At 71.0% G+C, this 26783-nt stretch overlaps 1 protein-coding gene across 13 annotated transcripts in view; it reads right to left on the reverse strand.

The window, feature by feature from the left end:
• The window catches only part of MTMR14 (myotubularin related protein 14), a 59481-nt gene that overhangs the window by 5612 nt on the left and 27086 nt on the right, over positions 1–26783 (reverse strand). For 4 of the 13 annotated variants that reach the window (XM_089781336.1, XM_089781332.1, XM_089781331.1 and 1 more), the window contains 10 exons: positions 26114–26184; positions 24046–24120; positions 15845–15932; positions 14171–14259; positions 13883–13959; positions 13666–13702; positions 13201–13271; positions 12803–12852; positions 12570–12705; positions 10697–10864 (listed from right to left, as the gene is read on the reverse strand). In XM_089781336.1, coding sequence (XP_089637462.1) covers positions 10697–10864; positions 12570–12705; positions 12803–12852; positions 13201–13271; positions 13666–13702; positions 13883–13959; positions 14171–14259; positions 15845–15932; positions 24046–24120; positions 26114–26184 — 862 coding nt within the window. The remainder of the gene's footprint in view (positions 1–10696; positions 10865–12569; positions 12706–12802; positions 12853–13200; positions 13272–13665; positions 13703–13882; positions 13960–14170; positions 14260–15844; positions 15933–24045; positions 24121–26113; positions 26185–26783) is intronic. The other 9 variants (XM_075917279.2, XM_075917272.2, XM_075917271.2 and 6 more) reach the window with 8 other exon arrangements.

The raw sequence follows: 26783 nt of genomic DNA on the forward strand, positions 1-26783 counted from the left end.
CGCCACACTGCCTCCAGCCCACCCGCCGCACTGCCTCCAGCCCACGCCCCTGCACTGCCTCCCGCCCCACTGCCTCCAGCCCACCCGCCCCATTGCCACCCACCGCACTGCCTCCAGCCCACCTGCCGCACTGCCTCCAGCCCACCTGCCCCACTGCCACCCGCCGCACTGCCTACAGCCCACCCTCCTGCACTGCCACCCGCCGCACTGCCTCCAGCCCACCCGCCGCACTGCCTACAGCCCACCCCCCTGCAATGCCACCCGCTGCACTGCCTACAGCCCACCCGCCGCACTGCCTACAGCCCACCCCCCTGCAATGCCACCCGCCGCACTGCCTACAGCCCACCCGCCGCACTGCCTACAGCCCACCCCCCTGCACTGCCACCCGCCCCACTGCCTACAGCCCACCCGCCGCACTGCCTACAGCGTAATAAAGGCCCCGTTGGACCTACATTCTGTAGCAGGATTTCTGGAATCTGTGGCTCCCTGTGGGACTGACTCAGCGAACTAAGAGTAGTTTTTAAGGCCCCTGAAAGCAGGCGGGGGGCGTACAAAGTCCAGTTAGTTCAACCTTCTGGTCAGGTTTGCACTGGCCCCTCAACGTGGCGTATGTCAGAGACCTGAGCTAGCCCCGAGAGCAATGGTGCGCAACCCAGGGGGTCGTGGCACCTAGATCTGGGGGCTGGGCCCGGCCAATGGCAGCCCTCGTGGCGCAGGGGTTGCAGATCGAAAAAGGAGCAGAGTCGGCAGCACGCGGCCAGGGCGACAAAGGGGCTGGCCTGCAGGGCCGAGGAAGGATCCTTAGGGCGTGCCACAGGCTCAGCTGAGATCAGTTCCAGAGAGGGCACGCAGCAGGAGCCACGGCACTGCTGCCCCTCAGAAAGGGCTCGTGAGACCGGAGGACAGGCTGCAGGGGCGGAGTCCCTTTGTACACGTGCAGCCAGCTCTGGCTCCCGAGACGGGCCACCGACTGGCGAGTGCTGCCCTAAAACGGGTCCATGTAATTAGGTCACTGCTCCTGTGCGGCAGCTCTCCCCGCTGAGCTGCCTTTCTGCGGGCTCAGGCTGCATGCGAGAAGATGGCGTCTCCCCCGCTACCCTTGCCAGGGCAGTGCCAAGCCCTGTCTGCAGAAGGGGAGCCGTCTCAAACCGGACGAGGGCGCTGGTTCCAGAGGAGAGGCAGGTTTCTTGCAGCCCCTTCCTGCTCTTCGGTAGAGGCAGCTGGCAGGCGGCACTTGGCAGCTGGTGGCATTTACAATACTGGCTAAACCTCAGTCAAGTCACTGCCATGGGACCCTGGCCCACAACACGGGGCACGCACAAGCCAGCTGCCAGCCACGGGGAGCCTCGCCCACCCCCCACCAACATGCAGGCTGTGTCGTGGTAAAGCATCCGCGCCAGCCAGCCCCAGCTGCCTGAAGCCCCCAGGGAAAGCACTTCCACACCCCAGCCTCTCTTCCACCGCTCGGAAGTGATTCCTGAGATTCAGCCTCAGCCAGCTGGGCTGGAGTTGGATCCCGCTGGCTCTCATGCTGCCACTGTGGCACGAGAGAAAAACGCTCACTCGCTGCTGGACCCGGTGTCCGAGATGCCGCTCACGCTACTCCAAGGGAGGTGCCCAGGATGCGTGCACGGCGGCTGCAAAGCTTTTCCCTAGCCGCTACCCGTCAGGTCGGCTGGGGAGGCCCGTGGAGTGGGGCCGATGCAACGCCCGATGTACGATCCTGCCGCCCCCACCGCTCCTCGGTTCCTTCTTGCCGGCTCCTGCGACAGCGGGGGAGCAGGGTGGGCAAGGGACAGACAGGAGCAACACAGCTCAATGAACAACCGTTCCAAAGGGGCGTCGCCGTGTTTTCTTCTTCCAGCGCGTGCTCCCACCTAGTCCAGTGAGCGGATTCACAAGCCTTACCCGGAGGAGTCGGAGCGCAGGGCTGCCTGGAGAACCGTGTCCTGTTTGGGCCGTGGCACGATGGCAGAGTGTGACGGGAAGGTTTGCGCGAGGGCCACGCCGTGCCCTATGCGTCCAATGCGCCGTGAGAGGCGGCGAGGAGCCGTGGCCGAGCGTAGCACGCCATGCAGGAAGAGGTGCGCTGCGACGAGATCGGCCGTCCCTCTGCACAACGTGCCACTGGGAGTGCGACGGCGGCCGCGAGGCCAGGGGCCGGGTGGGGAAGACGCCGGTGCACTTGTGGGATGAGGTCAGAGGAAGGGGAATGGGCAGTTGTACCAACAGCTCCCAGGAGAGGGGCTCCAATGCTGACGGGTCCTGGCCGGGGCTAGCAGGACAGCGTTTGCTAGTGGCCTTTGTCCAGGCATGCGGGTCACTTGCTGGCATCGATTTAAGGCAAGAAGCCCTGGACTCTGGCATTGCTAGTCCCGGAGAAAACACGGGCAAGGAGAAACCCCGTACGCAGCCCCGCCCCGCTGCTAGGAACTCCCACTAGCTACTGGCAAAGGCTAGGAGCCTGCGCTCGCACTGCCCGCGTGGGCAGCTGGGCTGGGTCAGGCACAGGCAGCCGAGGGGAAAGCTTTCCAGCCTGCGGCACTCACACAGCTCACACAGCCCTGAGCAAGCACCCAAAAGACTTTTCCACTTTTCCACGGCGCACTCTCAAACACCCAGCGCCCGTCATCGGGCCCCCGTCCCCTCTGAGCTTCCCTCTGGACCCTCCAGCACCTGCAGGGCCCTTGGCACCTGGCGAGCAGCGCTGCGCCTGGCCATGCCGCTAGCATCGCACCGCCTCGTTTCACAGCGGCAGCGCCCTGTCTGGGCTGGCACCCCCACGTCTCCCAGGCCACGCTGAGCAGTGCTCCCCCGGGCATCGCCCTGTCTGGGCCGGCACCCCTGAGCCTCCCAGGCCACGCTGAGCAGTGCTCCCCCGGGCATCGCCCTGTCTGGGCCGGCACCCCCGCGTCTCCCAGGCCACGCTGAGCAGTGCTCCCCCGGGCATCGCCCTGTCTGGGCCGGCACCCCCGCGTCTCCCAGGCCACGCTGAGCAGTGCTCCCCGGGGCATCGCCCTGTCTGGGCCGGCACCCCCGCGTCTCCCAGGCCACGCTGAGCAGTGCTCCCCGGGGCATCGCCCTGTCTGGGCCGGCACCCCCGCGTCTCCCAGGCCACGCTGAGCAGTGCTCCCCGGGGCATCGCCCTGTCTGGGCCGGCACCCCCGCGTCTCCCAGGCCACGCTGAGCAGTGCTCCCCCAGGCATCGCCCTGTCTGGGCCGGCACCCCCGCGTCTCCCAGGCCATGCTGAGCAGTGCTCCCCGGGGCATCGCCCTGTCTGGGCCGGCACCCCCGCGTCTCCCAGGCCACGCTGAGCAGTGCTCCCCCGGGCATCGCCCTGTCTGGGCCGGCACCCCCACACCTCCCAGGCCATGCTGAGCAGTGCTCCCCCCGGGCATCGCCCTGTCTGAGCCAGCACCACCGCGTCTCCCAGGCCACGCTGAGCAGTGCTCCCCCGGGCATCGCCCTGTCTGGGCCGGCACCCCCGCGCCTCCCAGGCCACGCTGAGCAGTGCTCCCCCGGGCATCGCCCTGTCTGGGCCAGCACCCCCGCGCCTCCCAGGCCACGCTGAGCAGTGCTCCCCCAGGCATCGCCCTGTCTGGGCTGGCACCCCCACACCTCCCAGGCCACGCTGAGCAGTGCTCCCCCGGGCATCGCCCTGTCTGGGCCGGCACCCCCGCGCCTCCCAGGCCACGCTGAGCAGTGCTCCCCCGGGCATTGCCCTGTCTGGGCCGGCACCCCCACACCTCCCAGGCCACACTGAGCAGTGCTCCCCCAGGCATCGCCCTGTCTGGGCTGGCACCCCCACACCTCCCAGGCCACGCTGAGCCGTGCTCCCCCGGGCATCGCCCTGTCTGAGCCAGCACCACCGCGTCTCCCAGGCCACGCTGAGCAGTGCTCCCCCGGGCATCGCCCTGTCTGGGCCGGCACCCCCGCGCCTCCCAGGCCACGCTGAGCAGTGCTCCCCCGGGCATCGCCCTGTCTGGGCCGGCACCCCCGCGCCTCCCAGGCCACGCTGAGCAGTGCTCCCCCGGGCATCGCCCTGTCTGGGCCGGCACCCCCACACCTCCCAGGCCACGCTGAGCAGTGCTCCCCCAGGCATCGCCCTGTCTGGGCCGGCACCCCCACACCTCCCAGGCCACGCTGAGCAGTGCTCCCCCGGGCATCGCCCTGTCTGGGCCGGCACCCCCACACCTCCCAGGCCACGCTGAGCAGTGCTCCCCCGGGCATCGCCCTGTCTGGGCCGGCACCCCCACACCTCCCAGGCCACGCTGAGCAGTGCTCCCCCGGGCATCGCCCTGTCTGGGCCGGCACCCCCACACCTCCCAGGCCACGCTGAGCCGTGCTCCCCCGGGCATCGCCCTGTCTGGGCCGGCACCCCCGCACCTCCCAGGCCACGCTGAGCAGTGCTCCCCCGGGCATCGCCCTGTCTGGGCCGGCACCCCCACACCTCCCAGGCCACGCTGAGCAGTGCTCCCCCGGGCATCGCCCTGTCTGGGCCGGCACCCCCGCGCCTCCCAGGCCACGCTGAGCAGTGCTCCCCCGGGCATCGCCCTGTCTGGGCCGGCACCCCCACACCTCCCAGGCCACGCTGAGCAGTGCTCCCCCGGGCATCGCCCTGTCTGGGCCGGCACCCCCGCGCCTCCCAGGCCACGCTGAGCAGTGCTCCCCCGGGCATCGCCCTGTCTGGGCCGGCACCCCCACACCTCCCAGGCCACGCTGAGCCGTGCTCCCCCGGGCATCGCCCTGTCTGGGCCGGCACCCCCGCGCCTCCCAGGCCACGCTGAGCAGTGCTCCCCCGGGCATCGCCCTGTCTGGGCCGGCACCCCCACACCTCCCAGGCCACGCTGAGCCGTGCTCCCCCGGGCATCGCCCTGTCTGGGCCGGCACCCCCACACCTCCCAGGCCACGCTGAGCAGTGCTCCCCCGGGCATCGCCCTGTCTGGGCCGGCACCCCCACACCTCCCAGGCCACGCTGAGCAGTGCTCCCCCGGGCATCGCCCTGTCTGGGCCGGCACCCCCACACCTCCCAGGCCACGCTGAGCAGTGCTCCCCCGGGCATCGCCCTGTCTGGGCCGGCACCCCCACACCTCCCAGGCCACGCTGAGCAGTGCTCCCCCGGGCATCGCCCTGTCTGGGCCAGCACCCCCACACCTCCCAGGCCACGCTGAGCCGTGCTCCCCCGGGCATCGCCCTGTCTGGGCCGGCACCCCCACACCTCCCAGGCCACGCTGAGCAGTGCTCCCCCGGGCATCGCCCTGTCTGGGCCGGCACCCCCGCGCCTCCCAGGCCACGCTGAGCAGTGCTCCCCCGGGCATCGCCCTGTCTGGGCCGGCACCCCCACACCTCCCAGGCCACGCTGAGCCGTGCTCCCCCGGGCATCGCCCTGTCTGGGCCGGCACCCCCGCGCCTCCCAGGCCACGCTGAGCAGTGCTCCCCCGGGCATCGCCCTGTCTGGGCCGGCACCCCCACACCTCCCAGGCCACGCTGAGCCGTGCTCCCCCGGGCATCGCCCTGTCTGGGCCGGCACCCCCACACCTCCCAGGCCACGCTGAGCAGTGCTCCCCCGGGCATCGCCCTGTCTGGGCCGGCACCCCCACACCTCCCAGGCCACGCTGAGCAGTGCTCCCCCGGGCATCGCCCTGTCTGGGCCGGCACCCCTGAGCCTCCCAGGCCACGCTGAGCAGTGCTCCCCCGGGCATCGCCCTGTCTGGGCTGGCACCCCCACACCTCCCAGGCCACGCTGAGCAGTGCTCCCCCAGGCATCGCCCTGTCTGGGCCGGCACCCCCACACCTCCCAGGCCACGCTGAGCAGTGCTCCCCCGGGCATCGCCCTGTCTGGGCCGGCACCCCCGCGCCTCCCAGGCCACGCTGAGCAGTGCTCCCCCGGGCATCGCCCTGTCTGGGCCGGCACCCCCGCGCCTCCCAGGCCACGCTGAGCAGTGCTCCCCCGGGCATCGCCCTGTCTGGGCCGGCACCCCCGCGTCTCCCAGGCCACGCTGAGCAGTGCTCCCCCGGGCATCGCCCTGTCTGGGCCGGCACCCCCACACCTCCCAGGCCACGCTGAGCAGTGCTCCCCCGGGCATCGCCCTGTCTGGGCTGGCACCCCCACACCTCCCAGGCCACGCTGAGCAGTGCTCCCCCGGGCATCGCCCTGTCTGGGCCGGCACCCCCGCGCCTCCCAGGCCACGCTGAGCAGTGCTCCCCCGGGCATCGCCCTGTCTGGGCCGGCACCCCCGCGTCTCCCAGGCCACGCTGAGCAGTGCTCCCCCGGGCATCGCCCTGTCTGGGCCGGCACCCCCGCGCCTCCCAGGCCACGCTGAGCAGTGCTCCCCCGGGCATCGCCCTGTCTGAGCCGGCACCACCACACCTCCCAGGCCACGCTGAGCAGTGCTCCCCCGGGCATCGCCCTGTCTGGGCCAGCACCCCCACACCTCCCAGGCCACGCTGAGCAGTGCTCCCCCGGGCATCGCCCTGTCTGAGCCGGCACCACCACACCTCCCAGGCCACGCTGAGCAGTGCTCCCCCGGGCATCGCCCTGTCTGGGCCGGCACCCCCACACCTCCCAGGCCACGCTGAGCAGTGCTCCCCCGGGCATCGCCCTGTCTGGGCCGGCACCCCCACACCTCCCAGGCCACGCTGAGCAGTGCTCCCCCGGGCATCGCCCTGTCTGAGCCGGCACCACCACACCTCCCAGGCCACGCTGAGCAGTGCTCCCCCGGGCATCGCCCTGTCTGGGCCGGCACCCCCACACCTCCCAGGCCACGCTGAGCCGTGCTCCCCCGGGCATCGCCCTGTCTGGGCCAGCACCCCCACACCTCCCAGGCCACGCTGAGCAGTGCTCCCCCGGGCATCGCCCTGTCTGGGCCGGCACCCCCACACCTCCCAGGCCACGCTGAGCAGTGCTCCCCCGGGCATCGCCCTGTCTGAGCCGGCACCACCACACCTCCCAGGCCACGCTGAGCAGTGCTCCCCCGGGCATCGCCCTGTCTGGGCCGGCACCCCCACACCTCCCAGGCCACGCTGAGCCGTGCTCCCCCGGGCATCGCCCTGTCTGGGCCAGCACCCCCACACCTCCCAGGCCACGCTGGGGCTGGGAAAGGCTCCGAACGTGTAAGGAGAGACTAGTAAGACCAGGACCGTTCAGCTTGCAAAAGAGATGCCTAAGGGGGGGCGAGGACAGAGGTCTGGGAAATCACAAGTGGTGTGGACAAGTGCCTGGAGAAAAGGGACTGACTCTCCCCAGAACTGGGGGGCACCACATGAAATTAGGAGGCAGCAGGTTTAAAACAAACCAGAGGCAGTTTTTCGTCACACAGTGCACAGTCAACCTGTGGAACTCCTTGCTGGAGGTTGTGAAGACCAGGACTTCGACAGGGTTCAGGAAAGAGCTAGCTAGGTTCCTGGAGGTCGGGTCCATCAGTGGCTGTCAGCCAGGCTGGACAGGGAAGTGTCCGTGGCCTGTGTCAGCAGCTGGGAGTGGGTGACAGGGCAGGGCTCACTGGACGATTCCCTGGGGTGTTCTCTCCCTCGGGGGCACCCGGCATTGGCCACTGTGGGCAGACAGGACGCTGGGCTGGATGGGCCTTTGGTCTGCCCCTGTCTGGCCGCTCCACTGCTCTTATCTGTCCTCCAAAGTATGGGAGCCCCTTGGAGGCGCTGTCTGCCCCCGCAGGTGTGACCACTCGGCTGCCTACGCCCAGACCACGGCCCCACTGGACACCCAGCGCATGCCTGAGCCAGGCATCCCTGCGACCCAGCCCCATCTGGCCCTGGCTTTCTCTGCGGCTCTTGGGCTGCTGGCAGCCGTGCGGAAAAAGCCTGAAGCCCAGGTAGGTTTTGCCCACTGCTCTCCCCGCGCCCAGCCGCAGCAGGCAAGCAGGCTGCACGGCAGGGCTGCTCTCGGCAAAGCCAGGCTGCCGAGTTAGCACCACGGCGGCGCCCACCAAAGCCGGGGAGGGCTCCAGTCCCCCGAGTCAGGGCAGGCGCCTCATGCTGCCAGCCTCAGAGCAGTCCTTGGGGGAAGAGAGGCCTTCCCTCCCCAGGCTAGGTGCGGCTGTGAGGAGAGGGGGAAGCCCCGACCTCCCCCCTTGCAGTCCAGCCTGAGCCCCCACAGGACAGGTGTGCACAGCACAAGCCGGCTGCTTTAGACACTGCTCTTGGAGCGGCCCAGCGGGGCTCGGTGTTCCCGGCTCCCTCCCTGCACGATGGGCCAGCCTTACCCCTTCCCAGCCCGCCGGCAGGGCCCAACAACTTTGCCCTCTGCACAACGGGCACCCTCGGGGCTGGAGAAACTCCTCCTCTCCTGCAGCCAGGTCCAGCCACCCCGGGCCTGGCAGGGGGCAGTGCAGACATGCCCAAACCTCTAGCTCCTGGCCCCCAGGCCTCTCCTGGGATGCACACAGCCCCGGCGCGGGATCCCTTGCTCTGAGCAGGACACAGCTGAGGGCTGGGCACCAGACGTGACAAACGCAGTCGGCAGCGTCTCCAGCCTGCTGCCGCGAGGCCGCTGGGGCTGTGGGTCCCATGGGCGAGTGCACGCCCCAGCGCGGACACACTGCACTGCGCGGCGCACACGCGCCAGCCGCGAGAGGCCCGGCGAGCTGCTCTCCGCGCACAGCGCTGCGCCGGCGGGATCCTCGTGACCAGCAAGTTTGGGACACTCCGTGGCAGGAAGGGGCTGACGTCCGGCTGGTCCCCGCCAGGGCAAAGCCCGTGGGGCCCAGCGTAACACACGAGCCGTGTCTCCTAGGGCCCTCCCCTCCCTGCACCACCGCTCGCCAGCTGGGGTCTGGCGCCACGGGCAGGCGTCTCCTCAGCACCTTGGCCCAGGAGCAGCCTGTGGCTGGCGGGACAAGTGGCCTCCCACGGCTGCCGAGCTGTTAGCCAGGGACCGGGGAAAGGGACTCATGGCTGGGCGCTACGCTCTGCCGTGGTATCCGGCCCGTGGGGTGCGTCGCAGAGAGCCGTGCGTGGAGGGGCGCTGCCAACCCGCCTCTCCCCAGCCTGGGGCCTGTGGGCACTAGCCAGGGGGCTCGGGCCCAGCCCTGCCAGTCTGAGCGGGACGTGTCCCAGCAGCCGAGCCGGCACCGCCCACGGGCAGTGTCTCTGCAAGGCCCTGCCCACCCCGGGGCACTGCCCCCCGGAGCCCACCCCCGGCCCCGCTCTCGTCCTGGGCGGGAAGGCTCCCGGCCCGCCAGTGCCACAGAGAGAGAGGCCACTGGCGGCAGGAGCACAGCAGGAGTGCTGCCAGTCCCGCCCAGGGCTCGCTGCCCCCCACCCGCCCGGCCAGTGGGGCGAGGGCCACCCACGCAGTGCCCCGAGGGCCAACAGCCCTTTCCATGGGGCTGCAAGCAAGAGACAGGCGCTGCAGTTCCCCCCGGCCCCCTGCCCAGCGTCCGGCCCTGAGCCCCCCGGCCCCCTGCCCAGCGTCTGGCCCTGAGCCCCCCGGCCCCCTGCCCAGCGTCTGGCCCTGAGCCCCCCGGCCCAGCGTCCGGCCCTGAGCCCCCCGGCCCCCTGCCCAGCGTCCGGCCCCGCGCCCCCCGGCCCAGCGTCCGGCCCTGAGCCCCCCGGCCCCCTGCCCAGCGTCCGGCCCCGCGCCCCCCGGCCCAGCGTCTGGCCCTGAGCCCCCCGGCCCCCTGCCCAGCGTCCGGCCCTGAGCCCCCCGGACCCCTGCCCAGCGCCCCGCCCCCCGCCCCCCGCGCCCAGCCCCCCGGCCCCCTGCCCAGCGTCCGGCCCTGAGCCCCCCGGACCCCTGCCCAGCGTCCGGCCCAGAGCCCCCCGGCCCCCTGCCCAGCGTCCGGCCCTGAGCCCCCCGGCCCCCCCCGGCCCCCTGCCCAGCGTCTGGCCCTGAGCCCCCCGGCCCAGCGTCTGGCCCTGAGCCCCCCGGCCCCCTGCCCAGCCCCCCGGCCCCCTCCGGCCCCCCCAGCCCAGCGTCCGGCCCTGAGCCCCCCGGCCCCCTGCCCAGCGTCTGGCCCTGAGCCCCCCGGCCCCCTGCCCAGCGTCCGGCCCCGCGCCCCCCGGCCCAGCGTCCGGCCCTGAGCCCCCCGGCCCCCTGCCCAGCGTCGGGCCCCCTGCCCAGCGTCCGGCCCTGAGCCCCCCGGATCCCTGCCCAGCGTCCGGCCCTGCACCCCCCGGCCCCCAGCCCAGCGTCCGGCCCCGCGCCCCCCGGCCCAGCGTCCGGCCCTGAGCCCCCCGGCCCCCTGCCCAGCGTCGGGCCCCCTGCCCAGCGTCCGGCCCTGAGCCCCCCGGATCCCTGCCCAGCGTCCGGCCCTGAGCCCCCCGGATCCCTGCCCAGCGTCCGGCCCTGCACCCCCCGGCCCCCAGCCCAGCGTCCGGCCCCGCGCCCCCCGGCCCCCAGCCCAGCGCCAGATCCTGGGACTCAGGCTCCCTGCCTGGCCCGAGCACAAGGCTCTTCCTGGCTGCTTGTTCCTCTGCAGCGAGGAGTGAAACCCCACATGCTGGCTCCCAAGGGCTTCTCATCAGGCCTGGCCCCTCGGCGGCTGCCCCATGGCGGGAGGCTACTTGCTCCGGCCCCGTCCCAGCCTCCCGCAGCCTGCACGGGACAAGCCCCACCCCCACCCGCGACCCCAAGGGCGGGGGCTCCGGCAGCCCCTGCACGCGACTCCCCTGCCGTGCTCAGCTCACTCAGCCAGGGGCCGCTCTGCCTCCACAACTCGCCCCCCGCTGCCTCACCTGGGCTTGGGGACCTCCAGCGGGCTGCTCCCCGCCCTCAGCGCGGCGTCCGACTGGCCGGAGGAGGAGGAGCTGGAGGACTTTGCTTCCCGGCGAGGCGGCCTGTCGTCAGCCCGCGGGGTGCGGCCCCAGCGCACGGCCTGGGGAGACGCTGCACGGCCCTTCCTGCTGCAGGACAGGCCCTGGTGAGACGGCGGCGTGCTGGGGCACAAAGCCGTCCCACGGCCCTGCCCCCAGCCAGCCCCGTCCGCGCCAAGCCGGCCTGCAGGGTCCCAGCCAGGGCGTCAGCACACACAGGCCGGCGGTGGCGGTGGCGGTGGCCGGGCAGCGCAGTGCAGCCATTCCCGCTCACAGAGCCCCTGTTCCCCGGGAGCCCTCGCCTCCTGGCGCTACCCACCGGGCTGCTCTCCCTGCCTGCAGGCATGGCTCTGCACCGCCCCCCCGCGCCTGCTGGCTCGCCCACAAACAAGAATTCACCAAGGGGAGCCCTCCCCAGCCCTGGCCCTCACGCTGGCATGGCCACGCCAAGCACACGCCCAGCCCGCGTGCAGGCAGAGCAGCGTGGAAGGGAGCTAGCGTGGCTCCCGGCAGACAACAGCTCTCTGGACAGGGCAGGAGGCTTTCTGAAGGGCCTCTCCGGGCCATGGGACTACCAGGCCATAGCTGGCCCTGCTGCTGGAGGAATGGCAGGAGCTAGCCGCGCTGCTCCCACCCAGGGCCAGGCAGGTGTGGCTGCGCCTCAGAGCACGGCCCGCGGGCCATGCCGCCCGCCCTGTAGACTGGCTTATGCACATGCAGAACTCCGACGCCTACGGCCAAATGCGTCACGTGACATCTCCACTGGCCCGCGCTGAGTCTGGCTCTGGCCGCCAGGCGAGGGTACCAAGGGCACGTCGGGAACACGACGGCTCCGTGCTCGCGCCAGCCACCTGCCCCCACTGCGGCTGCTCCTAGCGGGACAAGTGGCCAGGCCACCCGATGGAATTTTCCACTCCAGCTGAGGCGCGTTTGCTCTGAGCACTAAGAATTCCCGCCTTGAGCAAAAGGGCAGGGAACCAAACCGCAGGGGCCACGGGACGGCAGGAGACGCCTCCCTCCCCAAGACACCCGCTGGGCGAGGGGCCAGCGAGGAGACGTGCAGAGCAGCGGCTGGGGAGAACGGGTGGGTAGCGAGTTGCGGTGGCTGAGCAGTGGCTGGCCCTCAGGAAGTGCCTTCTCAAAGCTGGGCCTCCTGTGCTGCCTCTGTGACACGCCCCAGGTAGTGGCTGCGGGGAGACCCGTTCGGCCCAGCAGGTCGGGGAGGTGGGTCAGCACACGGGAGCACCCCGAGGGGACTCTGATCCACCCACCACACCTGTGTTTAGTGCCAGAGGGGCCTGCCAAGAACAGCCTGGCCAGGCCCGGGGGAGGAGCGAGGCCATGCAGGCCTTGTGTCCGGCCCGCCAGGGTGGCTGCTAGCCGCAAGGCTGCTCCCCGAGCCCGAGCGCCCAGCCTCCGCGCTCTGCTGGCCGCAGGGCAGAGGTGAGCCCGCCCTCGGTCAGGAAGCAAGCGCTCGTCCTGGCTCTGCTCAAGGCGTGAGGAAGGCTGGGCTGCCCCCAGCACAGCCCACCGTGCGCCCGCAAGAAAACCAAAGAGACTGCGAGGGGCAAAGCCAGAGAGCCCCCACCGCCCCCACCGCGAGGGGGGAAGTGCTCAGGGCCAGGCCCCTGGCGTTGGAGGGGAGCGAGCGCTCCTGCCAGCATGCCCTGCGGGGAGAGGAGCCGCGCTCTCGGAGCGATGGCCCGCGGGGAGGGCAGCCGGAGCTCTGCAGCCCTCATCTCAGGAGCTCCCCGACTGGGCTGGGGCGCCCCTCACCGCCAGCCTGGCGTCTTACCAAGGGCCTGGGGCCTGCACTCCCGCCGGCACCAGCTCCACAGCCTCAGCGGCGAAGCTCCCAGCTCCCGGCGAGCTCTCCAGCCCCAGGGAGAAGCTGCTGCTCAGGCTGGTGGGGCTGCCCCGTGGCCTCCGCTCTGCGGGGAGGGAAGAGGAGCAGGCTGAGGCCAGGCCTGGGGGCCTCCCCCGCCTGCCTGGGGCCGGGCAGCTCCCCGCCATGCGGCACGCACTCACTCAGCATGCAGAGCTCCTCCACCGTGAAGCCAGGCAGCAGGCTCTTCCTCCTGGGGAGAGACAGGGGGTCAGGCTCAGAGCCCCGGCCAGGCCAGGCAGCCAAGGGGACCTGGCCCAGCTGCGGTGAGGGGGGGGCAGGGGCAGAGGGAGGCCCCCCAATCCCCATGGAGGCTTTCCTGGTTAAAGCCCAGGGAGGGGTGGGCGGCAGGTGGGCCGTGCTGCGGGGCGCCGGAGACCACCTGGCTGCACTGCCAAGCAGGCCTGGCCCCATTCCGCAGCCTCGGAGCACGGAAGAAATGAAGGGAAATGGGGCCAGGGCACCAGGGCTTCCCTCCCCCGGGGGCAGAGCTAGCGAGCGCCTGGCTCTGTCCCGGCAGCATCCGGCGCCAGCCCCGTACCTCTGCAGTCTGGCTGCGGAGAACTCCTCGGAGGCGATGTGCTTCAGAAAATTGAAGCAGAAAAAGAAAATCTGAGCCAAGGAAGAGAGAAGAGACGCTGGAGAAAGCCGCAGGGCTGAGCGGGGGGAGCCCACAGTCCAGCATTGGCCACTGTCCTGGGCCGCAGAGGGGAAGCCCCCGGCCTCCCCCAGCCCGCCAAGGGGAGTGCCCCGAGGGCCAGCCGGGAGAGCGCATGGCATGGCAAGGACCTTCCCCGGGACGCGAAGCCCCGTTTCGTGGGTTAACCGATCCAAGGGGGCACCCCCTCCCAGCCCAGCGCAGCCAATGGAGCCGGCCAGGCCGGACTCTGCACCCCGAGGGCGAGGGGCCTCGGCTCGGCGAGGGAAGCGGCAGGCAGGACACCCCCGGCGAGGCTCGCAATGCGCCCTCCACGCTCCCGAACCGGCCGGCTGCAGGGCCACGCACCTCTTCCCCTTTGCTGAGCCGATCCACCAGCATGTGCCTGGAAAGAAGGGGGGAAGGGGTCACAGGGATGGAATCCAGCACGGCCAGCGGCCCCCCGCTCAGCAAGGCGGCTCTCCGCAGACAGGCCGTTGCCCCAGCCCAAGCAGGGCACCACTAACCAGGCCGAGGGCCCCTCGGAGGGCTCCCCGCCCCGCAGGCTGCAGCACAGGCAACCTACCCGAAGAGGAACCAGTCGTAGGCCACTGTCAGGTACAGGATCTCGGCAGGCGCGAGCGAGGCGTGGACAAGCCCGTCCTGGAAGGAAAGGGGGAAGCCTCAGGCGGCAGCAGCCATCAGGGCTGGGACCCGCCATGGAGAGTGTCTCCCAGCACCGTGGGGGGGCATCCAGTGCCTGGGAACACTCGGCCTCAGGCCAGGCCAAGAGGCCAGAGCCCGCTCCCACGGCAGCCAGGCACAGCGCCTGTGGGCCACGAGGCTGCCCACCAGCACCCCACTCCGTACTCACGGCCCACAAGGAGAGGCGCAGGAGGGCGACGAAGAGAGGGGTCCGGTCCCAGCCAGATATGCAGTGCACCAGGAGCCCGCTGTCATCTGCTGGGGGGCAGGGAGGGAGAGCGTTCCTTGCAGGCCTGGGGTTCCCTGCAGCGCCCAGAGGTGCCTGTGGGGCCGGAGCTCCAGCCGGCCTGGCCCCAGAGCGCTGGGGGGCGGAGGAGGATGGATTCCTTGCAGGCCTGGGGTTCCCTGCAGCGCCCAGAGGTGCCTGTGGGGCCGGAGCTCCAGCCGGCCTGGCCCCAGAGCGCTGGGGGGCGGAGGGGGATGGATTCCTTGCAGGCCTGGGATTCCCTGCAGCGCCCAGAGGTGCCTGTGGGGCCAGAGGGCTCCAGCTGGCCTGGCCCCAGAGCGCTGGGGGGCGGAGGAGGATGGATTCCTTGCAGGCCTGGGGTTCCCTGCAGCGCCCAGAGGTGCCTGTGGGGCCAGAGGGCTCCAGCTGGCCTGGCCCCAGAGCGCTGGGGGGCGGAGGGGGATGGATTCCTTGCAGGCCTGGGATTCCCTGCAGCGCCCAGAGGCGCCTGTGGGGCCGGAGGGCTCCAGCTGGCCTGGCCCCAGAGCGCTGGGGGGCGGAGGGGGATGGATTCCTTGCAGGCCTGGGATTCCCTGCAGCACCCAGAGGCGCCTGTGGGGCCGGAGGGCTCCAGCCGGTCTGGCCCCAGAGCGCTGGGGGGCGGAGGGGGATGGATTCCTTGCAGGCCTGGGATTCCCTGCAGCACCCAGAGGCGCCTGTGGGGCCGGAGGGCTCCAGCCGGTCTGGCCCCAGAGCGCTGGGGGGCGGAGGAGGATGGATTCCTTGCAGGCCTGGGGTTCCCTGCAGCGCCCAGAGGTGCCTGTGGGGCCAGAGGGCTCCAGCTGGCCTGGCCCCAGAGCGCTGGGGGGCGGAGGGGGATGGATTCCTTGCAGGCCTGGGATTCCCTGCAGCGCCCAGAGGTGCCTGTGGGGCCGGAGGGCTCCAGCTGGCCTGGCCCCAGAGCGCTGGGGGGCGGAGGGGGATGGATTCCTTGCAGGCCTGGGATTCCCTGCAGCGCCCAGAGGCGCCTGTGGGGCCGGAGGGCTCCAGCCGGTCTGGCCCCAGAGCGCTGGGGGGCGGAGGGGGATGGATTCCTTGCAGGCCTGGGGTTCCCTGCAGCGCCCAGAGGTGCCTGTGGGGCCGGAGGGCTCCAGCCAGCCTGGCCCCAGAGCGCTCGGGGGGCTGGCTCCAGGCATGCAGAGCTTGGGAGGGCCCCGAGTTCAGCATGTCTCCCCAAGTTCTCGCTACCCACCCCCCTAGGGGGCAGGCCCCCTCGGTTCCCAGGCAGCAGCGCACAGCTTGGCTCCTAGGGCTCTGAGGGGCGGGCGGAGCTGCGGATCGGACCCTGGAAGGGCAGCGTCTCGCTGCCGCCCAGAGTGGAGGGGCCTGGCAAGAGGAGAGCGGGAGCAGCTGAAAGAACTTAGGGCGCCCCTCCGCCGCAGGGACAAGCCGAGGCAGCCCTCTCGCGCTGGCGCGATGCAGGACCCCTCCCTGGGCTCTCGCTTCGGGGGAGGAGACCTTGGGCCAGGGCTGGCCTTCCCCGGGGGCAGGCGCCCTCAGCCCTGGCGGCAGCAGCAGAGAAGCAGGGAGGTGCTGCAGCGAAGGAGCAAACCTCACCGTCCCCGTTGATGAGCGAGATCAGCAGCTTCAGGTAGTTCTGTGTCTGCTGCACCAGGTCCCAGCTCTGTGGAAACAGGGACGAGGGCTAAGCCAGCCCCACGCGCTGCTGCTCAAACCTCTGTGGGCCTGCCCCCCTCCAGCCCCACCGGCACTAGCACGGCCCGTGGCTCCAGGCCCTCCTCCCCTACTGTGGGACCCCCGCCGGGCACGCCCTCCCAACACCCTCTGCTTCCCCTCCCCGGCCGTCTGCTCAGGCTCCTGGCTGGGAGCCACGGGGCTCGGGCTGACCCTTTGCCAGATAATGGCCGAGCCCCCCAGCCCCCCAGCTGGGGCCCGGCGGCTCCCCTCGTGCTGCTGCAGTGACTGAGGGCGCAGCTGCCAGCTAAGGGGTTTCCGGTTCCTGGCGGCAAGGGGGCTCTGCAGGCGCGTGTCTCCAGGCAGCAGCCAGCGAGCATGGGCTTTGGGCCCTGCCGGCCACGCCAGGCGTCAGAGCGTGGCTCTCCGGCCAACGTCCGCACAGGCAGCCCCTCCCCGCCACTGGCACGGAGCAGGACGGCTCAGGCAGGTGCCACATAACAGCCCAGCTGGGATCAGGCAGTCCGCTGCAGCGCCTGCCTGGCTACTCAGCCAGGGCCACTCCCGACAGAGCCCACAAGGGCCCGCAAAGCGCGCCGGGGCAGCGGAGAAGGGCCATTCCTCGGGGGGCTAGGAGACATGCAGCCAGCTTGCCGTCTGCCCGCTCACCTGTCCATGCAAGCCAAAGGGCTGAGGCCCAGAGACCTGGGACGGGCATTTCTGGCTTGGGGCTGGCAGCTGCTCCTCCAGGCAGTGTGGCAAAGGGGCACCGAAGGGACCAGCCAGGGGCGGCACCGTGCACAGGACTCTGGAGGGACCCGGGAGAGGCGAAGGGGCACCCGAGGGACCAGCGCAGGGGCGGCACCGTGCACAGGACTCTGGAGGGGACCTGGGAGAGGCAAAGGGGCACCGGAGGGACCAGCCAAGGGCGGCACCGTGCACAGGACTCTGGAGGGGACCCGGGAGAAGCAAAGGGGCACCCGAGGGACCAGCGCAGGGGCGGCACCGTGCACAGGACTCTGGAGGGGACCCGGGAGAGGCAAAGGGGCACCCGAGGGACCAGCCAGGGGCGGCACCGTGCACAGGACTCTGGAGGGACCCGGGAGAGGCGAAGGGGCACCCGAGGGACCAGCCAAGGGCGGCACCGTGCACAGGACTCTGGAGGGGACCCGGGAGAAGCAAAGGGGCACCCGAGGGACCAGCCAAGGGCGGCACCGTGCACAGGACTATGGAGGGTACCCGGGAGAGGCGAAGGGGCACCCGAGGGACCAGCCAGGGGCGGCACCGTGCACAGGACTCTGGAGGGGACCCGGGAGAGGCAAAGGGGCACCCGAGGGACCAGCCAGGGGCGGCACCGTGCACAGGACTCTGGAGGGGACCCGGGAGAGGCGAAGGGGCACCCGAGGGACCAGCCAGGGGCGGCACCGTGCACAGGACTATGGAGGGTACCCGGGAGAGGCGAAGGGGCACCCGAGGGACCAGCCAGGGGCGGCACCGTGCACTGGACTCTGGAGGGGACCCGGGAGAGGCGAAGGGGCACCCGAGGGACCAGCGCAGGGGCGGCACCGTGCACAGGACTCTGGAGGGGACCCGGGAGAGGCGAAGGGCTGGGGTCACTGGAGGAGCGGAGGGGGGCACCGTGCACTGGACTCTGGAGGGCACCCGGGAGAGGCGAAGGGCTGGGGGCACTGGAGGAGCGGAGGGGGGCACTGTGCGCAGGACTCTGGAGGGACCCGGGAGAGGCGAAGGGCTGAGGACACTGGAGGAGCGGAGGGGGCACCGTGCGCAGGACTCTGGAGGGCACCCGGGAGAGGCGAAGGGCTGGGGGCACTGGAGGAGCGGAGGGGGCACCGTGCGCAGGACTCTGGAGGGCACCCGGGAGAGGCGAAGGGCTGGGGGCACTGGAGGAGCGGAGGGGGGCACCGTGCGCAGGACTCTGGAGGGGACCCGGGAGAGGCGAAGGGCTGGGGGCACTGGAGGAGCGGAGGGGGCACCGTGCGCAGGACTCTGGAGGGCACCCGGGAGAGGCGAAGGGCTGGGGGCACTGGAGGAGCGGAGGGGGCACCGTGCGCAGGACTCTGGAGGGCACCCGGGAGAGGCGAAGGGCTGGGGGCACTGGAGGAGCGGAGGGGGCACCGTGCGCAGGACTCTGGAGGGCACCCGGGAGAGGCGAAGGGCTGGGGGCACTGGAGGAGCGGAGGGGGCACCGTGCGCAGGACTCTGGAGGGACCCGGGAGAGGCGAAGGGCTGGGGGCACTGGAGGAGCGGAGGGGGGCACCGTGCACTGGACTCTGGAGGGACCCGGGAGAGGCGAAGGGCTGGGGGCACTGGAGGAGCGGAGGGGGGCACCGTGCGCAGGACTCTGGAGGGCACCCGGGAGAGGCGAAGGGCTGGGGGCACTGGAGGAGCGGAGGGGGGCACCGTGCACTGGACTCTGGAGGGACCCGGGAGAGGCGAAGGGCTGGGGGCACTGGAGGAGCGGAGGGGGCACCGTGCGCAGGACTCTGGAGGGCACCCGGGAGAGGCGGGCTGGGGGCACTGGAGGAGCGGAGGGGGGCACCGTGCGCAGGACTCTGGAGGGACCCGGGAGAGGCGAAGGGCTGGGGGCACTGGAGGAGCGGAGGGGGGCACCGTGCGCAGGACTCTGGAGGGACCCGGGAGAGGCGGGCTGGGGGCACTGGAGGAGCGGAGGGGGGCACCGTGCGCAGGACTCTGGAGGGCACCCGGGAGAGGCGAAGGGCTGGGGGCACTGGAGGAGCGGAGGGGGGCACCGTGCGCAGGACTCTGGAGGGGACCCGGGAGAGGCGAAGGGCTGGGGGCACTGGAGGAGCGGAGGGGGGCACCGTGCGCAGGACTCTGGAGGGCACCCGGGAGAGGCGAAGGGCTGGGGGCACTGGATGAGCGGAGGGGGGCACCGTGCGCAGGACTCTGGAGGGCACCCGGGAGAGGCGAAGGGCTGGGGGCACTGGAGGAGCGGAGGGGGGCACCGTGCGCAGGACTCTGGAGGGCACCCGGGAGAGGCGAAGGACTGGGGGCACTGGAGGAGCGGAGGGGGCACCGTGCGCAGGACTCTGGAGGGCACCCGGGAGAGGCGAAGGGCTGGGGGCACTGGAGGAGCGGAGGGGGGCACCGTGCGCAGGACTCTGGAGGGCACCCGGGAGAGGCGAAGGGCTGGGGGCACTGGAGGAGCGGAGGGGGGCACCGTGCGCAGGACTCTGGAGGGACCCGGGAGAGGCGAAGGGCTGGGGGCACTGGAGGAGCGGAGGGGGGCACCGTGCGCAGGACTCTGGAGGGACCCGGGAGAGGCGAAGGGCTGGGGGCACTGGAGGAGCGGAGGGGGCACCGTGCGCAGGACTCTGGAGGGACCCGGGAGAGGCGAAGGGCTGGGGGCACTGGAGGAGCGGAGGGGGGCACCGTGCGCAGGACTCTGGAGGGGACCCGGGAGAGGCGAAGGGCTGGGGGCACTGGAGGAGCGGAGGGGGGCACTGTGCGCAGGACTCTGGAGGGACCCGGGAGAGGCGAAGGGCTGGGGGCACTGGAGGAGCGGAGGGGGGCACCGTGCGCAGGACTCTGGAGGGCACCCGGGAGAGGCGAAGGGCTGGGGGCACTGGAGGAGCGGAGGGGGCACCGTGCGCAGGACTCTGGAGGGCACCCGGGAGAGGCGAAGGGCTGGGGGCACTGGAGGAGCGGAGGGGGCACCGTGCGCAGGACTCTGGAGGGCACCCGGGAGAGGCGAAGGGCTGGGGGCACTGGAGGAGCGGAGGGGGGCACCGTGCGCAGGACTCTGGAGGGACCCGGGAGAGGCGAAGGGCTGGGGGCACTGGAGGAGCGGAGGGGGGCACCGTGCGCAGGACTCTGGAGGGCACCCGGGAGAGGCGGGCTGGGGGCACTGGAGGAGCGGAGGGGGGCACCGTGCGCAGGACTCTGGAGGGACCCGGGAGAGGCGAAGGGCTGGGGGCACTGGAGGAGCGGAGGGGGGCACCGTGCGCAGGACTCTGGAGGGCACCCGGGAGAGGCGAAGGGCTGGGGGCACTGGAGGAGCGGAGGGGGGCACCGTGCGCAGGACTCTGGAGGGCACCCGGGAGAGGCGAAGGGCTGGGGGCACTGGAGGAGCGGAGGGGGGCACCGTGCGCAGGACTCTGGAGGGCACCCGGGAGAGGCGAAGGGCTGGGGGCACTGGAGGAGCGGAGGGGGGCACCGTGCGCAGGACTCTGGAGGGCACCCGGGAGAGGCGAAGGGCTGGGGGCACTGGAGGAGCGGAGGGGGGCACCGTGCGCAGGACTCTGGAGGGCACCCGGGAGAGGCGAAGGGCTGGGGGCACTGGAGGAGCGGAGGGGGGCACCGTGCACAGGACTCTGGAGGGCACCCGGGAGAGGCGAAGGGCTGGGGGCACTGGAGGAGCGGAGGGGGGCACCGTGCGCAGGACTCTGGAGGGCACCCGGGAGAGGCGGGCTGGGGGCACTGGAGGAGCGGAGGGGGCACCGTGCGCAGGACTCTGGAGGGACCCGGGAGAGGCAGGCTGGGGGCACTGGAGGAGCGGAGGGGGGCACTGTGCGCAGGACTCTGGAGGGCACCCGGGAGAGGTGGGCTGGGGGCACTGGAGGAGCGGAGGGGGCACCGTGCGCAGGACTCTGGAGGGACCCGGGAGAGGCGAAGGGCTGGGGGCACTGGAGGAGCGGAGGGGGGCACCGTGCGCAGGACTCTGGAGGGCACCCGGGAGAGGCGAAGGGCTGGGGGCACTGGAGGAGCGGAGGGGGGCACCGTGCGCAGGACTCTGGAGGGGACCCGGGAGAGGCGAAGGGCTGGGGGCACTGGAGGAGCGGAGGGGGGCACCGTGCGCAGGACTCTGGAGGGCACCCGGGAGAGGCGAAGGGCTGGGGGCACTGGAGGAGCGGAGGGGGGCACCGTGCGCAGGACTCTGGAGGGACCCGGGAGAGGCGAAGGGCTGGGGGCACTGGAGGAGCGGAGGGGGGCACCGTGCACTGGACTCTGGAGGGCACCCGGGAGAGGCGAAGGGCTGGGGGCACTGGAGGAGCGGAGGGGGCACCGTGCGCAGGACTCTGGAGGGGACCCGGGAGAGGCGAAGGGCTGGGGGCACTGGAGGAGCGGAGGGGGGCACCGTGCGCAGGACTCTGGAGGGCACCCGGGAGAGGCGAAGGGCTGGGGGCACTGGAGGAGCGGAGGGGGGCACCGTGCGCAGGACTCTGGAGGGCACCCGGGAGAGGCGAAGGGCTGGGGGCACTGGAGGAGCGGAGGGGGGCACCGTGCGCAGGACTCTGGAGGGCACCCGGGAGAGGCGGGCTGGGGGCACTGGAGGAGCGGAGGGGGGCACCGTGCGCAGGACTCTGGAGGGACCCGGGAGAGGCGAAGGGCTGGGGGCACTGGAGGAGCGGAGGGGGGCACCGTGCGCAGGACTCTGGAGGGCACCCGGGAGAGGCGAAGGGCTGGGGGCACTGGAGGAGCGGAGGGGGGCACTGTGCGCAGGACTCTGGAGGGCACCCGGGAGAGGCGAAGGACTGGGGGCACTGGAGGAGCGGAGGGGGGCACCGTGCGCAGGACTCTGGAGGGACCCGGGAGAGGCGAAGGACTGGGGGCACTGGAGGAGCGGAGGGGGGCACCGTGCGCAGGACTCTGGAGGGCACCCGGGAGAGGCGAAGGGCTGGGGGCACTGGAGGAGCGGAGGGGGGCACCGTGCGCAGGACTCTGGAGGGCACCCGGGAGAGGCGAAGGGCTGGGGGCACTGGAGGAGCGGAGGGGGGCACCGTGCGCAGGACTCTGGAGGGCACCCGGGAGAGGCGAAGGGCTGGGGGCACTGGAGGAGCGGAGGGGGGCACCGTGCGCAGGACTCTGGAGGGCACCCGGGAGAGGCGAAGGGCTGGGGGCACTGGAGGAGCGGAGGGGGGCACCGTGCGCAGGACTCTGGAGGGCACCCGGGAGAGGCGAAGGGCTGGGGGCACTGGAGGAGCGGAGGGGGCACCGTGCGCAGGACTCTGGAGGGACCCGGGAGAGGCGGGCTGGGGGCACTGGAGGAGCGGAGGGGGGCACTGTGCGCAGGACTCTGGAGGGCACCCGGGAGAGGTGGGCTGGGGGCACTGGAGGAGCGGAGGGGGGCACCGTGCGCAGGACTCTGGAGGGACCCGGGAGAGGCGAAGGGCTGGGGGCACTGGAGGAGCGGAGGGGGGCACCGTGCGCAGGACTCTGGAGGGCACCCGGGAGAGGCGAAGGGCTGGGGGCACTGGAGGAGCGGAGGGGGGCACCGTGCGCAGGACTCTGGAGGGCACCCGGGAGAGGCGAAGGGCTGGGGGCACTGGAGGAGCGGAGGGGGCACCGTGCGCAGGACTCTGGAGGGCACCCGGGAGAGGCGAAGGGCTGGGGGCACTGGAGGAGCGGAGGGGGGCACCGTGCGCAGGACTCTGGAGGGCACCCGGGAGAGGCGAAGGGCTGGGGGCACTGGAGGAGCGGAGGGGGGCACCGTGCGCAGGACTCTGGAGGGACCCGGGAGAGGCGAAGGGCTGGGGGCACTGGAGGAGCGGAGGGGGGCACCGTGCGCAGGACTCTGGAGGGACCCGGGAGAGGCGAAGGGCTGGGGGCACTGGATGAGCGGAGGGGGGCACCGTGCGCAGGACTCTGGAGGGACCCGGGAGAGGCGAAGGGCTGGGGGCACTGGAGGAGCGGAGGGGGCACCGTGCGCAGGACTCTGGAGGGACCCGGGAGAGGCGGGCTGGGGGCACTGGAGGAGCGGAGGGGGGCACCGTGCGCAGGACTCTGGAGGGCACCCGGGAGAGGCGAAGGGCTGGGGGCACTGGAGGAGCGGAGGGGGGCACCGTGCGCAGGACTCTGGAGGGCACCCGGGAGAGGCGAAGGGCTGGGGGCACTGGAGGAGCGGAGGGGGGCACCGTGCGCAGGACTCTGGAGGGACCCGGGAGAGGCGAAGGGCTGGGGGCACTGGAGGAGCGGAGGGGGGCACCGTGCGCAGGACTCTGGAGGGCACCCGGGAGAGGTGGGCTGGGGGCACTGGAGGAGCGGAGGGGGGCACCGTGCGCAGGACTCTGGAGGGCACCCGGGAGAGGCGAAGGGCTGGGGGCACTGGATGAGCGGAGGGGGGCACCGTGCGCAGGACTCTGGAGGGCACCCGGGAGAGGCGGGCTGGGGGCACTGGAGGAGCGGAGGGGGGCACCGTGCGCAGGACTCTGGAGGGACCCGGGAGAGGCGGGCTGGGGGCACTGGAGGAGCGGAGGGGGGCACCGTGCACTGGACTCTGGAGGGCACCCGGGAGAGGCGAAGGGCTGGGGGCACTGGATGAGCGGAGGGGGGCACCGTGCGCAGGACTCTGGAGGGCACCCGGGAGAGGCGGGCTGGGGGCACTGGAGGAGCGGAGGGGGGCACCGTGCACAGGACTCTGGAGGGCACCCGGGAGAGGCGAAGGGCTGGGGGCACTGGATGAGCGGAGGGGGGCACCGTGCGCAGGACTCTGGAGGGACCCGGGAGAGGCGGGCTGGGGGCACTGGAGGAGCGGAGGGGGGCACCGTGCGCAGGACTCTGGAGGGACCCGGGAGAGGCGGGCTGGGGGCACTGGATGAGCGGAGGGGGGCACCGTGCGCAGGACTCTGGAGGGACCCGGGAGAGGCGGGCTGGGGGCACTGGAGGAGCGGAGGGGGGCACCGTGCGCAGGACTCTGGAGGGCACCCGGGAGAGGCGAAGGGCTGGGGGCACTGGAGGAGCGGAGGGGGCACCGTGCGCAGGACTCTGGAGGGACCCGGGAGAGGCGGGCTGGGGGCACTGGATGAGCGGAGGGGCGCAGGAAGCCACGTGAGCTCACGCCTGAAGGTGAGATACGAGGGCCAGGCTGAGGGGCGCAGGAAGCCACGTGAGCTCGCGCGCTGTGAAGGTGAGATACGAGGGCCAGGCTGAGGGGCGCGAGGCAGGGAGGGCCCTGCTTGCAAACAAGGAGGAAAGGGATTGGGCCGTGGCAGTCTGCATGGAGCTGCCCGCCACGAGGAGATGTGGGGATCGCCACCCGGCCTATGCCAAACCGCCACCCCGCCCGGCTCACGCCGCCTGGCCTGCACCGTGGAAGAGGCCAGATCGGGGACCAGAACTTGGACTTCGGCAGCCGCTCTCACCTGGTACTCGCTCCAGGCGATGTTCAGAGGCCGGCTCAGAGCCGGCGGGATGCTCAGTGGAGCGTCTACGTAGCCCTGCAGAGAGACCCCTCGGTCAGAGGCCGGGGCGCTAGCGCTGCAGCAGCAAAGCAGCGAGAGGTGACCAACACTCTCAGCAGCACGCATGGGCGTGAATGGCTCCCCCCTGCCCCGGGCCGTGTTCTGCCTGCTCCCTGCTCCCTGCCCGGCTCCGCCTCTGCAGGCAGGTGGATACTTAGGACCGGTCACGTTATTGGTTTTTCAGGGAGCAGACAGATCACTGGTGCACCCACGGGGGGGCTGCCCCAGATTCGGTACGAAGGGGCCACGTGAGGGGTCACAGGAAAGCCTGCGCCACTGATCCTGTACTTGTGTGATGTGTGCGGTTATGAACACGTGCTGGGGGTGTTCTCTGCCCGGGGACGAGCCATGGGCCTGGCCTGCCTGCCGTGAGGAATGGCTGGGCTAACTAGCCATGGCTCTGCGTGGCCCACGCAGCTGAGGGAACCCCCTGGAAACCCGCAGCCTGGCCACTGGCATGTGGACCAGAGATAGGTCACCTGACCACATGACCAGCTCCAGCCTGGGAGACACCAGGGATATGAAGGTGTCATGAGACTGTCTCCTGATCCCAGATGCAGCCCTGTGCGGCACCGAGCCGGGCATAGGATGGACACCAGAGACGACTCAGCTGGCAGCCTGGTATATCGCAGCTGAGCGCTGGTGTGAGGTCGGGGGACGGGCCCACTCGCTTGGGCCGTCACTGCTTGCTGTGTGCTGTGTGCACGTCTGTGAGCACGGCCCAGTGGGGGTCGGCCGGAGGGCCCTCTCGTCCTGTAGACAATGGCCCAACCGGTTCTCACCTGACCAGGGAAGGGGTTGAGAAAGGAACGGGGTGGCTTGGGGAGGGGAGTCAGAGTGTGGGGGAAGCATGGAGGAAGGAGACTAAGCAGAGTGCTGGGGGTCAGGGGGCCTGTGAGCCCTACCCCAAGGGGTCTAAGGCTGCCTGCCTGACTCCTATGTCCACATCATAGGAGTCTGTGCTGGGCTGTATCTCGGAGAGGCAGTAACCCCTCCCTCTTCTACTGACTGGCAGAGTCACATCTGGCTGCGGACGGGGCACAGGGTCGGGGAGTCACCTGCATCGAGAACTCGGTGACGTCTACGTGACGTATTCCCCTTAACCTCACTCTCAGCCTTTTCTTATTTCTGTTAATAAACCTTTAGAGTGTCGATGCTAAAGGACCGGCCCAGCGGCTCTTGTGGGGAAGATCCAGAGTGTAAACTGACCAGGAACTGGGGCTGGGCCTTTGGGACCGGGAGGACCCGTTCGGGGTGGGTGAGATCAGGTTCTAACCTCCTCACCTGTGCTAGGCCCGGGGCTGACTGGGGCACAGGGAGAGCTGGGTGCCCGAGGGGTTTTGCTCGAGAGGCTTCCTGCTGGCCAGGCAGACGGCTGGACCGCTCGTGACTGGTGTGTGGCCTGTTCGGAAGGTCTCTAGTCAGGGGCCGTACGGAGCCCTGAGTCTGAGTGATTCGCCCTGAGCGGTGCCCAGACCCGGCCCGGCCCAGCACAGGACCTGCAGGAGACTCTACTCCAGGCTGATCTGGAGACACTGGCTCAGCGCCGGGAGACCACTCTCCTGAAGAGAGCAGATCTGCCAGCCACCCCTGCTCCGCCGTGGGGTCTGACTTAGCCCACCCCTCACGCCCAATCCAGGAGGCCAGGGCCAGTAGCGGCAGGGACCTGTCTCCAGTTCTCACGGTGTCAGCATCAGAGCAGACCCACCTGTTCCCTGCTTCTGCCAGCCCACGAGTGAGGGGCATGTCCAACTAGCCTACAGGCCAGAGAGCAAAGGGAGGCCATGGGACGGGATGGCCACCAGGACACCACAGGAGGCTGGAGCCTGGCCCGAGCTGCTGTGGTGGGACCCGGCGTTCCTCCAGCAGCTGACTCCCTGCCTGTGACAGGGAGACGCACACGTCGCGTGTTGCCCTGAAAGTCCAATGCCCTTGGCAGGCCTAGCCGAGCGCACAGGCAGCTGGGTACCTGCTTCCAGTTAAACACGAGCCCCTCGGCTTGGTAGTCCCGGTCCTTGTACTCCTTAAAGAATTCACAGCCTGCAAGAGAAGAGGCAGCAGTGACGTGCAGGCCTGCACACAGTGGCACAGAGCCCGTTGGGGAGCAGCCAGAATGCACCAGGGGCATAAGAACATAAGAACGGCCGTACTGGGTCAGACCAAAGGTCCATCTAGCCCAGTAGCCTGTCTGCCCAGAGTGGCCAGCACCAGGTGCCCCAGAGAGGGTGGACCGAAGACAATGATCAAGAGATTTGGCTCCTGCCATCCCTCTCCAGCCTCTGACAAACAGAGGCCAAGGACACCATTTTATCCCCTGGCTAATAGCCTTTTATGGACCTAACCTCCATGAAATTATCTAGCTTCTCTTTAAACTCTGTTATAGTCCTAGCCTTCACCGTCTCCTCTGGCAAGGAGTTCCACAGGTTGACTACACGCTGTGTGAAGAAGAACTTTCTTTTATTAGTTTTAAACCTGCTACCCATTAATTTCATTTGGTGTCCTCTAGTTCTTCTATTATGGGAACTAATAAATAACTTTTCTTTATCCGCCCTCTCCACCCCACTCATGATTTTATAGACCTCTATCATATCCCCCCTCAGTCTCCTCTTTTCTAAACTGAAAAGTCCCAGTCGCTTTAA

Source organism: Pelodiscus sinensis, chromosome 11 (assembly GCF_052426305.1).
Source record: "Pelodiscus sinensis isolate ZL-2025 chromosome 11, ASM5242630v1, whole genome shotgun sequence".
In the NCBI taxonomy this organism is placed as follows: domain Eukaryota; kingdom Metazoa; phylum Chordata; order Testudines; family Trionychidae; genus Pelodiscus; species Pelodiscus sinensis.